This window comes from Rutilus rutilus (assembly GCF_951802725.1).
Source record: "Rutilus rutilus genome assembly, chromosome: 9".
NCBI classification, from domain to species: Eukaryota; Metazoa; Chordata; class Actinopteri; order Cypriniformes; family Leuciscidae; genus Rutilus; species Rutilus rutilus.
In genome coordinates this window covers 7155862-7172440 of record NC_140223.1, presented here as the reverse complement: position 1 = coordinate 7172440, position 16579 = coordinate 7155862, and the positions used below count along the sequence as shown (strand labels likewise).

The 16579-nt window shown below is 41.5% G+C and overlaps 1 protein-coding gene across 1 annotated transcript in view; it reads left to right on the top strand.

Moving 5' to 3' along the window:
• The window catches only part of LOC311296657 (uncharacterized protein), a 116960-nt gene extending 114243 nt beyond the window's left edge, over positions 1–2717 (top strand). Inside the window, exons 4-5 of the mRNA XM_084418541.1 lie at positions 1063–2114; positions 2606–2717. Of these exons, the coding sequence (XP_084274667.1) occupies positions 1063–2084 (1022 nt within the window). The 3' untranslated portion in view covers positions 2085–2114; positions 2606–2717. The remainder of the gene's footprint in view (positions 1–1062; positions 2115–2605) is intronic.
• Positions 2718–16579: the final 13862 nt, after the last annotated feature.

Genomic DNA, 16579 nt, shown 5'->3' with positions numbered 1-16579 from the left:
AACTCATTTTGATCATATTAACAAAAGAATGACAGAACTAAACTTTGGCACATCAAAGGTCTGATACTTGATCTCTGTTGCTTTCTGCTATTAAAGGAGAACTCCAGTCAATTTTAACATTGAGCTCATTTTTTTGTACATTTGGAGTGCTGTCAGTACAGAGAACAACGACAAAAATCGGTGTTGCCTACACCGAGTTATCCTCTTTTTAAAATTTGCACCCTGTTGACTTCAATGGGGCAAGTTTTAAACCTGCTTTTAGCCTCTTAACATCCTTGATGTGTCATTACAAGTGCACAGGTCATGTGAGTGATTCCTTCTGAGTGAACGCGGGTGAATCTGACTGCAGTAGATGTGAAAGATATTAATAAAAATGATGTTTATTCAGCCAGCGCACATACCTGTATTTACATCCTGTTTTCGGTCGAAGTCCACAGTAGTCGATTGTCGAGTTCACGCGCGTGATCATAGGTAACTAAACCTATGGGCGTGAACTCGGCAATCGACTACTTTGAACTTCGACCGAAAACAGGATGTAAATACAGGTATGTGTGCTGGCTGAATAAACATAATTTTTTATATATTTCTTTCACATCTACTGCAGTCAGATTCACCCGCGTTCACTCAGAAGGAATCACTCACATGACCTGTGCACTTGTAATGACACATCAAGGATGTTAAGAGGCTAAAAGCATGTTTAAAACTTGCCCCATTGAAGTCAACAGGGTGCAAATTTTAAAACGAGGATAACTCGGTGTAGGCAACACCGATTTTTGTCGTTGTTCTCTGTACTGACAGCACTCCAAATGTACAAAAAAATTAGCTCAACGTTAAAATTGACCGGAGTTCTCCTTTTAAGAGTTGATCAAATTGATTATTGGATGCATTAAAAAGTTGAAAAGATTCTAAGCTTTAAAACGATAACTATTTTGTTGTGTTCCATTCAGTGGTTGCTTAGTAATTTTATTAGGAAATTTCATAACCACGGCAGCGGTACACTTTGGGTTTAAGGGGTTAAATCAGGGTTCACTTTAACTGATTCTAATTTTATGTTTATTTTAGATCGAATGGAAGTGAAAGAGCAAAGACAAGAACTGGAGGAATTTAAGGAGGAACATCACAACTTTAAAATTCAAGAAACAAGAGCCAAAAAGCTGCACTCCTGCTCTCAGTGTGGAAAGAGTTTCGGTCAAAAAGTAAACCTTAACAGACACATGAGAATTCACACTGGAGAGAAACCGTATTCATGCTTAAAATGTGGAAAAAGTTTTTCTCAGACATCAGGTCTAGAACAACACCAGAAAGTTCATTCAGATGAGAAGCCTTATGTGTGTTCTTTCTGTGGAAAGATATTTTCACGACTGAACAGTTTTAAACATCACCAGAAAACACATAATGGAGTGAGAGATCATGTGTGTTGTGACTGTGGGAAGAGCTTTACTAGAGCTGACTATCTGATACAGCACAAAAGAATTCATACTGGAGAAAAACCTTACAAGTGCTCATCTTGTGACAAGAGTTTCACTCAGTTGGGAACACTGAAAGTACATGAGCGAGTTCATACTGGAGAGAAGCCGTACGACTGCACTCAGTGTGAGAAGAGTTTTTCTCAAGCATCAGCTCTCGGTGTTCATCTGCGTATTCATTCCAGAGAAAAACCATTTAACTGTGATCAGTGTGGTAAAGATTTTCATGCATCATCACATCTAAACCAACACCTGAAAGTTCATTCAGGTGAGAGGCCTTATGTGTGTTCTCTCTGTGGAAAGAGTTTTTCAAGACTGAACAGTTTTAAACTGCACCAGAAAACACATAATGACGTGAGAGATCATGTGTGTTGTGACTGTGGGATGAGCTTTACTAGAGCTGAATATCTGAAACGGCACCAAAGAATTCATACTGGAGAAAAACCTTACAAGTGCTCATATTGTGACAAGAGTTTCACTCAGTTGGGAACACTGAAAGTACATGAGCGACTTCATACTGGAGAGAAGCCGTACGACTGCACTCAGTGTGAGAAGAGTTTTAGACATTCATGTAGTTTTCTCAGTCACATGAAGAAATATCATAAGTCCAGGGTTTGAAATTAACATCCGCCAACTCACCAAATGCAGGTAAAAATAACCTGTGGCGGGTAACGCTGTCAGATCACTAGCCAATTTGTTGGGTTATTATGTTTACTCACTTTGCTGGGGAAGTTCGTGTAAGCCAAATCTGCACAGATTTAGCACAAATACTCAACTCGTGAGTCATCATGATATATTAAATACAGCGTATTGCGCAGAATCTTCTCATATTTGGCTTACTTGAACACACACGTCACTATGCAACAAATAACGGCGCGCTTGTTAATTTGCATGGAAGCAATAGCGAAGATTAAAAGGCATTTGGTTAACAGAAGACACATTGCTATTTTCCAACATCCTACATTTTTTTTATGTTCTTTGTACTGTATTGATCTGTCCACCTAAAACACATTTTTGGTGAAAAGGATGAGGATGGGTTGAGCATTGTTGAAATATTGTTTTTGTTTATTTTGTTGTATAATTGTTTTGTTTTTCTTAGTTGTTTGTATATTTCATTTGTGCTTCTTTCTTTTTAATAGTTCGAAATAAAGATTTCAAACAATCAAAAGGATGACAGAGGAAGGGAGAAGATGGCTGGGTGACAGGATTTTGTTTGAATAATAAAGTAATGTATAAAATCCAAATTTAATTTAATATATACATGTGTGTGTGTGTGTATATATATATATATATATATATATATATATATATACTTAAAAACTCATAACTTAAAAAAATTAGAAAAAGTTTTAAGTCGTCACAATGAGCAACATTTCGTTTTCATGTATAATCCTGTCAAGTAAATGTTGTGAATTTAACAAAATATGGAGTTGCTCCCAAAAGCACAATATCATCTATTTTAACTTTGTGAATTTGGTGAAATTCTTATAGAACTAGAAAGACTTGTTTGTAGTTTGATCAGGGAACTAAAAGAGTGTTTGAAACTTCAAATAATAAATCTTGCAGTGTAAATAATTATTATATTTCTTGAATTAGATATATTCATCATTTACTTATTGTCGTTCCCACATTGTGTTTTGATAGTACATGCAATTATGAAGAATAAACCGATCTAATGAACAAAACCATTCATCTTTGATCAGTATGGGAAAAACTTTACTTCAACATCAATTCTGAAAAACACCTGAAGGTTTATGCAGATGAGAAGTCTAATATGTGTTTGTGGAAAGAGTTTTTCACTGCTGGAGCGAAAAATGAATGAGTTTTTTTTTATAATTATATGATGTAGGATCAATACAAGCATGTATCACAAAATCAAGCAATATATACAAGCAAATATATACAGTCGGTCACTCTCGATGTACGTCGTGATTGACGAATAGGAATCCTGCTAGAGAGGCCAATCTACTTTGAGCCAACTAAACGAGCCAATGCACATTGGCATGCAATCATTTGCAACAGCTGCTCTGCCACGCAGCGCGGGTATATAACGAGCAGCTGGTGCGATTGCACTTCAGCTTTTTGCTTCGGAGCCGAGCGTTTCAATGCTGTTTAATCTACTGAGTGATCAAACAATGAGCACGCTCTTCAAGATGATCTCTCGTGTCTGGTGCGGGCGATACAGTGTGGCAGCGGGGTCTCTCTCTCTCTTTTGTTTTTGTTTTTGTGTTACTGAGCAAAATAAAAAGGCTGTTTTCACAGCTGGTAACAGTGCACCAAGAGCGCTGAATAGCCGTTCTTACGGCTGGTAAGACCACCGTGCAGAGAGACAGCGCACGACAGTCTGCACATTTCCTGTCTGTGTCCGCTGCGACCGTTCCCCTGTGTGCTGCAGTACCAAGGAGAGCATTCCCCTGAAAGAGCTTACATGGGGGTGTGAGTTGCGTCTTTCTAAAGATGACATTCCACCCGTGTGTTTCTGGTTGCGTTCGTTTCCTGTCCTCACTGACGGCCACGATCACTATCTCGCATGTCTGGGTAACATGTGAGACTGTGTTCGTGGGTGGTTCATGTTTTTGCATGGGAACATGATCACGTCGGCACTCTGGTCGACTCTTCTTTCTCCGGAAAGCTTGAGTCCCCTCTGTTGTTGTCCAGCCGCTGCTTGTGTGTAAAAGCACAGCTGCAGGTCTGCTCAACACTCTGGGAGACCGTGGAGATCAGCGAGAGCTTCCGCCGGGCAAAACCCAGACGGGTCTCTCACTCCTTAGTGTGCCGTGTGCTGTCGGGCTGCAGTGCGGTTTGTCACGGCAACCCAGCGCTTGCTCGGTGCTCTAGGTGCGTGGTCTTGTTGTCTATTCACAGTTGTAGCGCCCTCCCTGGTGACCACCAGGAGAGGTCTACTTCAGTAGAATAGCTTGGGTGATCTGAGAGCTGAGGGCTTCTCCTTCGGGGAACCAAACCCCTAGGCCCCCTCCCCCTCTAGCACATCACAAGCTGTGCAGCTTCTGGATGGGATTGCTGGGCCTTCAAAAAAAAAAAAAAAAAAAATAGAGGAACCTAGCATTTCATTCAGGGCTCCGGCTGAGGGCAGATGTCGGTTGCTGCATCAGAGAGAGGGGCTGTTTCGTTCTGGAAATGAGGATGATGCTGAGTTCCCACTGTAATAGTGTGTGTGCTTATGCTGAATCAGATTCAGAGCTGACAGTCGTGCTTTCCCAGGTCTTTCTCGGATGTGCATTGAAAACTTAGAAGTATGGAGCTGCCAAATTCTGCATAAAAGTTTTCACCTCTCTCACTGCCCTCGATGGTGGGGTGGCTGTGCTTCTGGCACCTCTGCCCTGCATGCGAGGCCAAGGCACTCTTATTGCATGAGGGTAGTTATGAGCCGGGGTTGAGCTGTGCTTATCGACTGACCATGATCAAGTCACAGTGCAGAAGCGCCTCTGGCTGTCCTTGCAGAGTTGCGAGAAGTCGTCAAAGTACGCTTTCTCGATGCTCCCATCTCAAAAGGTGGCCTTTCGGTGACACTGTTGAGGACTAGCAGTTATCCGCAGTCAGCAGCAGACATAAGCGCTTCCCCTGACGTACCACCAGAGTGCCTCATGGGCCACCCCTCAGTCCACTCGTCGCCAAGGGTGTCATCCCCTGCAATAAAAAATAAAAAAATACTCCAGCACAGCCTGCTCTGCCGTGTCTGCCGTCTCAGCCACTGTTAAGTCGTCGGTGAAACAATCACCCCTGAGACGTGTTACCCAGAGATGGCTGGAGCTGCTCTCTCCCGGTGGAGGGTCGGGAAACGAATCTTTTGAGTCAAAATTCTGTTCCACCACTGAGGTCAGAGTGGTACCCAAAAAAAAACAAAAAAAAAGAGCAGTTCCTCTATCCCTCGGTCTGAAGAGGGCCCTGAGAGCAGTGGGTGGAGAGAATCCTTACCACTCTCATCCGCTCTTCTATCGCCAGCGTGCAGTTCGAGAATGCAACCAAGCCTACTCATGCGCCTCCTGCCTCGTGGAACCAGGTAAGTGTTGCACAGCACACCCCGCTATGGGCCACCTCCCAGAGAGAGCCTCCAGAGCCACGTCCCTGTGTTCTACCTCGCTGCCCCACTGCTGGTACGCCTACGATCCCTCTGGTCCCGCTTGTACATCTCTGTGAGCCTGGTTAGTGCTCCCAAGTCCGTCTCGCTGGCTCATTCGGACCATTAGGCTCGGCTACGCCATTCAGTTCGCCCGGCGTCCCCCCAAGTTTCGAGCCATCCACTCCACTACAGTACATGTCAGTACAAGGTCCTGCCCTTCTGGCTGTCCCTGTCTCCCCGTGTCTTCACGAAAGTCACGGAGGGGGCCCTTGTTCCTATGAGAGAACAGGGTGTTCGCATCCTCAACTATCTCAAGATCAATTATGTGAACACAGGGACCTCATGCTCAGGCACCTCAGCCATTTGGGTCGTCAGGTCAAGAGTTGGATTCGGTCGCACAGACAGCGTGCCTCGCAGAGGAACGCGCTCGGTCGGTGCTGAACTGCCTGAATACGTTCAAAGGCAGGAGGGCAGTCCCACTGAAATTCTTTCAGAGGTTCCACACCGGCGTGCCACCAGACCTTCAGCCCGTGGTCGGACCCCTCGTTCCTGCGGGCAGGAGTGCCCTTGGAACAGGTGTCCAGGCATTCTGTGGTATTCACAGATGCCTCTGCCACCGGCTGGGGTGCCACGTACAATGGGCATACAGTGTCAGGGGTGTGGATGGGCCCCCAACGGCATTGGCACATCAACTGCCTCGAGTTGCTAGCAGTACGTCTCGCTCTGAGCCGCTGAAAAAGGCCACTACAGGGCAGGGGCATGCTGGTGCGCACGGACAACACTGCGACCGTTCCGTCACAACTCGCCCACCATCTCCTCCTCTGGAGTCAGAAGAATCTAAGGTCGCTTCGCACCATATACAGTGAGGAAAATAAGTATTTGAACACCCTGCTATTTTGCAAGTTCTCCCACTTGGAAATCATGGAGGGGTCTGAAATTGTCATCGTAGGTGCATGTTCACTGTGAGAGACATAATAAAAAATAAAAAAAATCCAGAAATCACAATATATGATTTTTTAACTATTTATTTGTATGATACAGCTACAAATAAGTATTTGAACACCTGTCTATCAGCTAGAATTCTGACCCTCAAAGACCTGTTAGTCTGCCTTTAAAATATCCACCTCCACTCCATTTATTATCCTAAATTAGATGCACCTGTTTGAGGTCGTTAGCTGCATAAAGACACCTGTCCACCCCATACAATCAGTAAGAATCCAACTACTAACATGGCCAAGACCAAAGAGCTGTCCAAAGACACTAGAGACAAAATTGTACACCTCCACAAGGCTGGAAAGGGCTACGGGGAAATTGCCAAGCAGCTTGGTGAAAAAAGGTCCACTGTTGGAGCAATCATTAGAAAATGGAAGAAGCTAAACATGACTGTCAATCTCCCTCGGACTGGGGCTCCATGCAAGATCTCACCTCGTGGGGTCTCAATGATCCTAAGAAAGGTGAGAAATCAGCCCAGAACTACACGGGAGGAGCTGATCAATGACCTGAAAAGAGCTGGGACCACCGTTTCCAAGGTTACTGTTGGTAATACACTAAGACGTCATGGTTTGAAATCATACATGGCACGGAAGGTTCCCCTGCTTAAACCAGCACATGTCAAGGCCCGTCTTAAGTTTGCCAATGACCATTTGGATGATCCAGAGGAGTCATGGGAGAAAGTCATGTGGTCAGATGAGACCAAAATAGAACTTTTTGGTCATCATTCCACTAAACTTGTTTGGAGGAAGAAGAATGATGAGTACCATCCCAAGAACACCATCCATACTGTGAAGCATGGGGGTGGTAGCATCATGCTTTGGGGGTGTTTTTCTGCACATGGGACAGGGCGACTGCACTGTATTAAGGAGAGGATGACCGGGGCCATGTATTGCAAGATTTTGGGGAACAACCTCCTTCCCTCAGTTAGAGCATTGAAGATGGGTCGAGGCTGGGTCTTCCAACATGACAATGACCCGAAGCACACAGCCAGGATAACCAAGGAGTGGCTCTGTAAGAAGCATATCAAGGTTCTTGCGTGGCCTAGCCAGTCTCCAGACCTACAGGGAAAACTACAGGAAACGTTTGACCTCTGTAATTGCAAACAAAGGCTACTGTACCAAATATTAACATTGATTTTCTCAGGTGTTCAAATACTTATTTGCAGCTGTATCATACAAATAAATAGTTAAAAAATCATACATTGTGATTTCTGGATTTTTTTTTTAGATTATGTCTCTCACAGTGGACATGCACCAACGATGACAATTTCAGACCCCTCCATGATTTCTAAGTGGGAGAAACTTGCAAAATAGCAGGGTGTTCTTATTTTCCTCACTGTATGTCCCTGGCCAACAAGCTATCACGAGCTGTGCTCCCGGGAGAATGGCGACTCCACCCCCAGGCGGTTCAGCTGATCTGGAGAGAGTTTCGGGGAGGCTCAGGTAGATCTGTTTGCAGCGTCCATAATGTCTGTGGGAGAGAATAAAAACGGGGTAATGAGTTTAAGAAATAAAACTCATTGTTGGTAATAAATAAAAACATGTAAAATAACAGATATATGAGATAAGAATAGCATTAATAGCAAGAAAAGCATTTTAAAGTAAGTTTTAAACCGTGTGAAGTGAACTCCACAGCTCAAACTGACAGGCGATCGTGGAACATATGTCAGAGTAAAATGTTTTTCAGATTACACAAGTCTACAAGGTCTTTGTGAAAATGAATGTTATTTTTAAGAAATAAAAAATCATTGTAGATAAATAAACCATATAAAATATATGAAATAAGATGAAATTTATTTAAGTACAACTATTTCTAAAGTTAGTTTTAATCTTCTAAACACCATGTTGAAATGAGACTCTGTTTGAGCATGTCTTTTTCCTCGATGAGTTTCAGAAATAAATCCACTAGGCTATTGTTAAATAAAATAAAAACATAAAATATATATGAAATAAGAATACAAATATTAAGTATAAGTGTTTTAATCTAATACATCATCGATATAGGGGCATCTTGTGGACGCCACAATATACTTACACAGCTAAATAAAATATAAAATAGTGAATAATAGTTCATATTATTTTAAATAAGATGTTAAATTATTAAATATCAGTATTTTAATCTAATACACCATGAAATACTGTTTTACACAGATAAATAAAACAAAATAAACTAAATAACATGTTAAATTATCAAGTATAAGTATTTTAATCTAATACATCAGTGATGTAGGGTCATCATGCGAACACCACAATATACTGACTTGCATAGATAAATAAAACATAAAATAGTGAATAGTTCATATTATTTGAAATAAGATGTTAAATGATCAAGTATTTTAAAGTTAGTTTTAAACATATGTTGAAGTGAACTTACCATTGGTGAAATTAGGAGGTCTTTTTGTCTCTGGTAAAAAAAAGAAAAAAAAGAAGATTTTCTGAGCAGAAGAGATGTTTGCGCTCCGTTTGGTAAATTGAAAATGAAGATTGTTTCCATCATGGCAGGGGCACAGGCCCTCCCCTTCCTCTCTGTGTAGTTGCTATGTATTAGCATTTGCAGTTTGATTCAGGAAACATCAAGCAATTAAAAGATAGACCGGTCACCTGGTGTTTTACAATCAAAGACACCACAGACTCCTATCATAAAATATCCTATCTGAAACATTCTTGTCTGGCAGGGAGACCCAAAATGTGACCATTTTGACACCTCTACACTGACCAGGCTGTAAGATCAATATAATTAGATGTTTATACCTGTGTCTTCAGGAAACAGTCGGGGGTAAAAAATTAAATGGCCAGGAAGTTAAGATGTACTCTTATCCATTAATTATTATGATAGGCTAATCGTCCTTTCTTTCTGAGGCAACTGACCCCCATCCTGTCTTTACTGAAGAAAGCTTGAAAGAAAGATGCACCCCAAAAATGACACCTCAATTCTGACACCTTTTGAAGATCAGATTTCTTTTTCTAACATTTAAAGTTAGACCAAATTATTAGATTACCCTTTGACTTTATGAATACACATAAATAACCGCTTAATGATTTTTATGTTTTTGTGCATTTATTTAAAGACTACATGTACCATAATATCAATTCTCTTGAGTGTTTCTTAGAGTGACAGAGCTGTGTGTTTTTAGCTAAAATGGTGTGACAGTCACTGCCACGGGGGTTCCATAGACATAATTATTTTGTACTGTAACTGTATATTCTACCGGTACACCTAAACACTACAGACCTCACAGAAAACGTTCTCCGTTTTTTACATTTTCAAAAATATAAATAAATATAATTAATAAGGTGTTTTGCTCATGGGACACATTTTGCTCAGGTCAAAAATACCTGAACCACACACACACACACACACACACACACACGCACGCACACACACACACACAAGGGTTCTATAAAAAATAAACGTATCTATATTTTCAATTAAATGATTATAAATAAAATGTATAACGCAATGAATAATATCTTTAAGTTTCTTTAAGAAAAACAGTTTTTGTCCTTCATCAGCAGAATACCAAAATTGTTTAACATATCTTAATTTTTCACAATTATAAATATTGATTAGCATCAGCTCACAGCTCAATTGTTACCAAATGCTAGTGAAGAGATAATCTACAGAATGTCACTGTCACATTAGTTTGCTATTATGATAGTGGCTCTGGTATCGTCACATCACTGTGAGTACACATATAAACCACAAAGTTTTGACTATGAAGCCAGGCCAGAACAAAAAAACAGCCATTAGTGGTAGATAGTAGTAGTATGGAAATTGAGTTATGTTTCTTTGATTTTGTTCTCATTTTCTAAAACAGAGTGTTTTGAAACTGTTTACCACGGTTTCATTCTTAACATCAGCATTCTTATCTTTACACATGTATGGAAAAGACCATCGTGTTACAGCAAAACCAATATTTGTAGAATGATATTGTAATGTATCGAGTTTTTGCACCTGTTTTTGTTACTCAAAACAAAGTGAAAAAGACACTTCCTGCTCAGCTACTGTTCGGACGCTCTTGCTTACTGCTCCGCGCTCTGCTCTATCGCTTTTACATTTTATCTCCTATATTTTTATATTTTATTTCCTTTTATCACCTAATTTTATCTTCAGCAAACAGCACAGTGCTCAGACAACAAAGTTTGGATTACTACAAAAACGCAGAATTCTTTTACCCGACCAGCTTACATTCCGGGAAAGGAAAACACAACTGCCTACATTCATAAGGATAAGAGAGAAAATGCCTCTTCAGGTTCAAGAATCTACTTGCTGCACCAACTGCCACAGACTTTTACAAAGGATTGCAGTTCTTGAAACAAAGTTACTTACGGGACCACCAAACCAGACGGAGCACACAACAGAGCAGTAGCAGTTTTAACATTAAGTGACATGGCATCTGACGCACAGAAGCCAATGGCACATGTCACTATGCGCATTGGCACATCCGGTGGCACATCCGGTCTTCATTGGCATGTGCCAGTGGATAGTGGCATGTGTCACTGACATTATTGGCATGTGCCACTGACATCGCGACACACTGACACTGACATGACACCTCACTGACACCGAGTCGCGGAACATGTCACCATGTTGCGACACCTCCAGACTGACAGATTAATCGAACACCTATAGCAATAGCCTAATTTTGTGATATTTAAAATATCAATTAAACGAATTAAAGTGCATTAATATTTTAATAAACGTGTTATTTGTGTCACGTCTGTATTTGATTGGTATGTGTCACTGAATGTTTTGTAATACCAGTGCTACTTTATGTTGTTTATCTCGGAAAGTCACAAACTGCCCATTCTATGAAAGACACGAAATAAATCTATCATGGGTCACTACGAATAACATATTAACAGTCGCGTCCGTTACTGTAAACCTTTATTTTTGCGTGATGCTGCACAGACGCACGCCAGTAGGTGTCAGTAAGTGAGTGTAACACTGGCCAGCGCAAGATTCTCATCTGTGGCTTTAATATTTCAAAATAATTGTATCGAATTATGTATGTTGTATAGGCTACACATTAACTTAGCGATGTTATAAATCATATTTTTTGACAGCATAAAGCAAATTGTTATGCAAGTGGCATATGACGCAATCCATTGGCACATCTCACGTTTTAGTGACACATGCCAATATCCACTGGCACATGCCAGTTGGCCTGTGTCACTAAAACTGACATGTCTCTTTATGTTGTGGCACCTCCAGTAGTGACACCTGCAGCTGTCTGCCGGAGTATAATGTAGATTGTGTACCATATGCACATCGTTAATTTGTAGAACAAAAATGTATTTTATTTATTGAATAATTCCATAAAATTATTTTTTAAATATTAAAGGTAGGCTACTGAGGAAGGTCCTGCGCGACCGAACGTTTGTTGCACTGAGCACTTTTTTTTGCACTTAGTTTGATACATAGCCCAACAAACATGATTTTTAATAAATCATTTTTTTTTACACTTTTTGGAAGGACTTGAAATATTTAAGCCACAGATGAGCATCTTGCGCTGGCCAGTGTTACACTCACTTATACTGACACTGGCGTGCGTCTGTGCAGCATCACGCAAAAATAAAGGTTTAACGGACGCGACTGTTAATGCGTTATTCTTAGTGACCCATGATAGATTTATTTCGTGTCTTTCCTAGAATGGGCAGTTTGTGACTTTGCGAGATAAACAACATAAAGTAGCACTGGTATTACAAAACATTCAGTGACACATACCAATCAAATTCAGACGTGACACAAATAACACGTTTTTATTAAAATATTAAAGCACTTTAATTCGTTTAATTGATATTAAATATCAAAAAGTTAGGCTATTTATTTAGGATTTTGTGGCACAATTACGTCAGTAGGCTATAGGTTCGATTAATCTGTCAGTCACTACTGGAGGTGTCGCAACACGGTGACATGTTCCGCAACTCGGTGTCAGTGAGGTGTCATGTCAGTGTCAGTGTGTCGCGATGTCAGTGGCACATGCCAATAATGTCAGTGACACATGCCACTATCCACTGGCACATGCCAATGAAGACCGGATGTGCCACCGGATGTGCCAATGCGCATAGTGACATGTGCCATTGGCTTCTGTGCGTCAGATGCCATGTCACTTAATGTTAATACCGCCTCTCCAACAGAGCTTCGTCACCCACAGCATACCGGTGAGTCCCATGAAACTAGTGCTCCTCGACAGGTAGAGAAACAAGCCGATCGACTTACAAATCGATGGCACACACAGGGAGCGAGACCCAAAGGCACTCGAGACATCAGATTGTCACGAGCCTCACATATTGCCGCAGTAGCATCCTCTACCCCAGATACAGCTCCGACAAGGACTGCAAACACTGGTCTGCTACCACCGCCTATACATCTTGAGAACAGATTTGAAGTACTAATGAATGTAAATGAGGAATCCCCAAATGTGATGAATGTGATCGAAAACAGACTGAATGGGCCAGTAGCTAACACTGATGCTAACTGGCGCTCAAGGTCGAGCAGACAGCGGCACTCAGCTCAGAGCGCAGCCGGGCCCAGGACTCTGATAGTGGGGGACTCCATAATCAAAAACATTAGCAGCAGGGATACAACTACGTGCTGCCTTCCACAAGCAACAACTTCTGATGTAAACAGGGAACTTCAGAACATTCTAATGAAACATAAGACTGCAAATCGACTCATCATTCATGTGGGGAAGAATGACATTCATAAAGAGCAGTCAGAACTCCTTAAGAAGGATTTCAATGAACTTTTTGAAACACTTAAAAGACTGAAAGTTCAAACATTCATCAGTGGACCACTCCCAGCAAGAGGAACAAACAGGTTTTCACGGTTGCTTGGGTTAAATATATGGCTGCAAAAAACCTGCAATATAAAAGGAGTAAACTTCATTGACAATTTCAATCTTTTCTGGAGTCAGAGACAACTTTTTCATCGGGATGGCCATCACCCAAACAAACTTGGTTCAAGAGTGTTAAAGGACAATTTCTACTTCTCCCTCAATCATCCTTCTGCAATGTGTGCCAATCCACTCAATCTGAATGGCACACACACACCTGGACACAGTGTGACTGACCACAGGACTTCACTTCAGCAGCAAAATGGACATGCGGTTGACATATCACACAAGGACAATGATAACACCACCCCGCCACAACAACCTCTGCTCACGGACTCAATCTCAGCTGAGCCCTGCCCACAGAGCTCACCACAGACACACATATTAGAAATGCTCCAAGATTCAGCACCCAAGGACGACTTCCTGGAAAACAGCCAGGGAAGCCAGGACAGCATATCACAGCCTCCTTTAACACCAGAGCAACAGCCCCTTTCACCAGACACCTTTTCCCTCTCCCCAGCATCATCATCGCCACTTCTGTGCTTCTCACAGAAAATGGAAGAACTGGTGTATGCTGGAACCAAACTATCCCACTCTTTTGCTGCAAGCCCCCAGATACCAACCAAAAAAAGACAGGCACCATTACCACCAAAGCCCGCGGGCCCAGCTCGCCCTCCCCCTCCTCCTGTGAGAGCTCTTCGGCCTCTGCCACAGCGCCAGGGCCCACACCCTCCTCCATCTGCTCGAGGTGAACCAAAAACAACTGATACCAGCTCTCAGTGATATGTGTCGGGTGCCCGCTCTGATAACAGTAACTTTCTCAAATGTTTACAAAACAAGCGGGAACCCAGTGTGCCTGTATCTTTCTCTATTGCTGTTCTAATACAAGATAGAATGTCTAAGGCCTTCAATAGCCGTACAGCAAACCCATCTAATCTGGTGCCTATTACACGTGAAAGTGAGATTGATGTGGGGACAAAAAGTACGACTGTTAAGTTAGCACTTTTAAACATTCGTTCACTTAAAAATAAATCACTTCTAGTTAACGACTTAATAACCACAAACAACCTAGATGTTATGCTTCTAAATGAAACCTGGCTAGAAGACAGCTGCAGTGCAACAATCCTCAATGAAGCAGCCCCTCCTAACTTTACTTTTATGAGTGTCTGCAGAGCTGTTAAGAGAGGTGGGGGTCTAGCTGCTCTTTTTAAAGATATTTATCAATGCAAGCAAATATCAGTTGGGAATTACCCTTCTTTCGAATATCTGGGTATTGTGTTAAAAGGTGCTCCACGCATTTTACTTATCATTATTTACAGGCCTCCAAAATACTCTCCAGCCTTCGCTGAGGACTTTACAGAACTGTTATCAACAATTACCTCAGAGTTTGACTGTTTTGCCATTGCTGGAGATTTTAACATTCACATAGATAATGCAGAAAACAATATGGCAAAAGAAATCAAAACTGTTTTAAAAACTTTTGATCTGAATCAGCATGTACATGGACCCACACACAATCGTGGACACACTCTAGATTTACTTATCAGTAAGGGTCTAAACATTTCATCGATTGTCATTAAGGATGTAGCACTGTCTGATCATTTCTGTATTTTCTTTGATATATTGATCTCTCCTGCCACTGAAGCGAGATCTGTGTCTGTCAAGAAGAGATGCTTAAATGAGAACACATAGTGTACTATTTATGAAGGCTATATCCTTAACACCAAGCATATCTGCAGATTCTGTTGATTTTCTCCTTGATTCTTTTAACTCAAAAGTTAAAAGTGTAATTGATGAAATTGCTCCTGTGAAAGTCAGGAAGAAGAGTGGCAGACAAAAGGCACCTTGGAGAAACTCAACAGCAGTGCAAAATATGAAAAGACAATGCAGAAAAGCAGAGCGCATGTGGCGGAAGACAAAACTTGTAGTCCATTATAACATCTACAAAGACAGCCTTCATGCTTTCAATATGGAACTAGGCAAAGCTAGACAGACTTTCTTCTCAAATATTATAAACAGCAATTTAAACAACACACGCACTCTTTTTGCTACTGTAGAGAGACTGACAAACCCCCCAAGCCAGATTCCCAGTGAAATGCTCTCAGACAACAAGTGCAGTGAGTTTGCTTCTTTCTTCTCTGAGAAAATCAATAATATCAGAAAGGTGATCAGCACATCCTTGAGTTGCACTGGGGTCAGACAGATCAAACCACCTGAGAAAGTAGTTACTATGTCTGACTTCAAAGAAATTGATGGCAAAATTTTGGAAGAAACCGTACAGCACCTTAAAACATCAACCTGCGCTCTTGACACACTTCCCACATCTTTTTTCAAAAGTGTGTTAAACAGTCTAGAAGCAAATCTTCTAGAAGTGGTAAATGCCTCACTTCTCTCTGGTAGTTTTCCAAACTCCCTGAAAACTGCAGTTGTCAAGCCCCTCCTGAAAAAGAGCAATCTGGATAAGACCATATTAAGCAACTATAGACCGATCTCAAATCTTCCTTTCATAGGCAAGATCATTGAAAAAGTTGTCTTCAATCAGCTGAACAAATTCTTGAGCTTGAATGGATCCTTTGACCATTTTCAATCTGGTTTCCGACCGCACCACAGCACAGAGACAGCGCTCATAAAGATAATAAACGATCTTCGCCTAAATACTGATCCAGGCAAATTATCAGTGCTGGTGCTACTCGACCTCAGTGCTGCATTTGACACTGTCGATCATAACATACTTCTTGACAGGCTGGAAAACTGGGTGGGGCTTTCTGGGATAGTCCTAAAATGGTTCAGGTCATACTAAGATGGGAGAGGTTATTATGTGAGTATAGGAGACCATAAGTCTGAGTGGACATCCATGACATGCGGAGTCCCTCAAGGCTCAATTCTTGCACCACTCCTGTTCAACCTGTATATGCTCCCAATGAGCCAAATAATGAGAAAGAACCAAATTGCTTACCACAGCTATGCAGACGACACACAGATCTACTTAGCCCTATCACCTAACGATTACAGCCCCATTGACTCCCTGTGCCAATGCATTGATGAAGTAAACAGTTGGATGTGTCAAAACTTTCTTCAATTAAACAAAGACAAAACTGAAGTCATTGCGTTTGGAAACAAAGATGAAGTTCTTAAGGTGAACGCATACCTTCACTCTAGGGGTCAAACAACTAAACATCAAGTCAGGAATCTTGGTGTGAC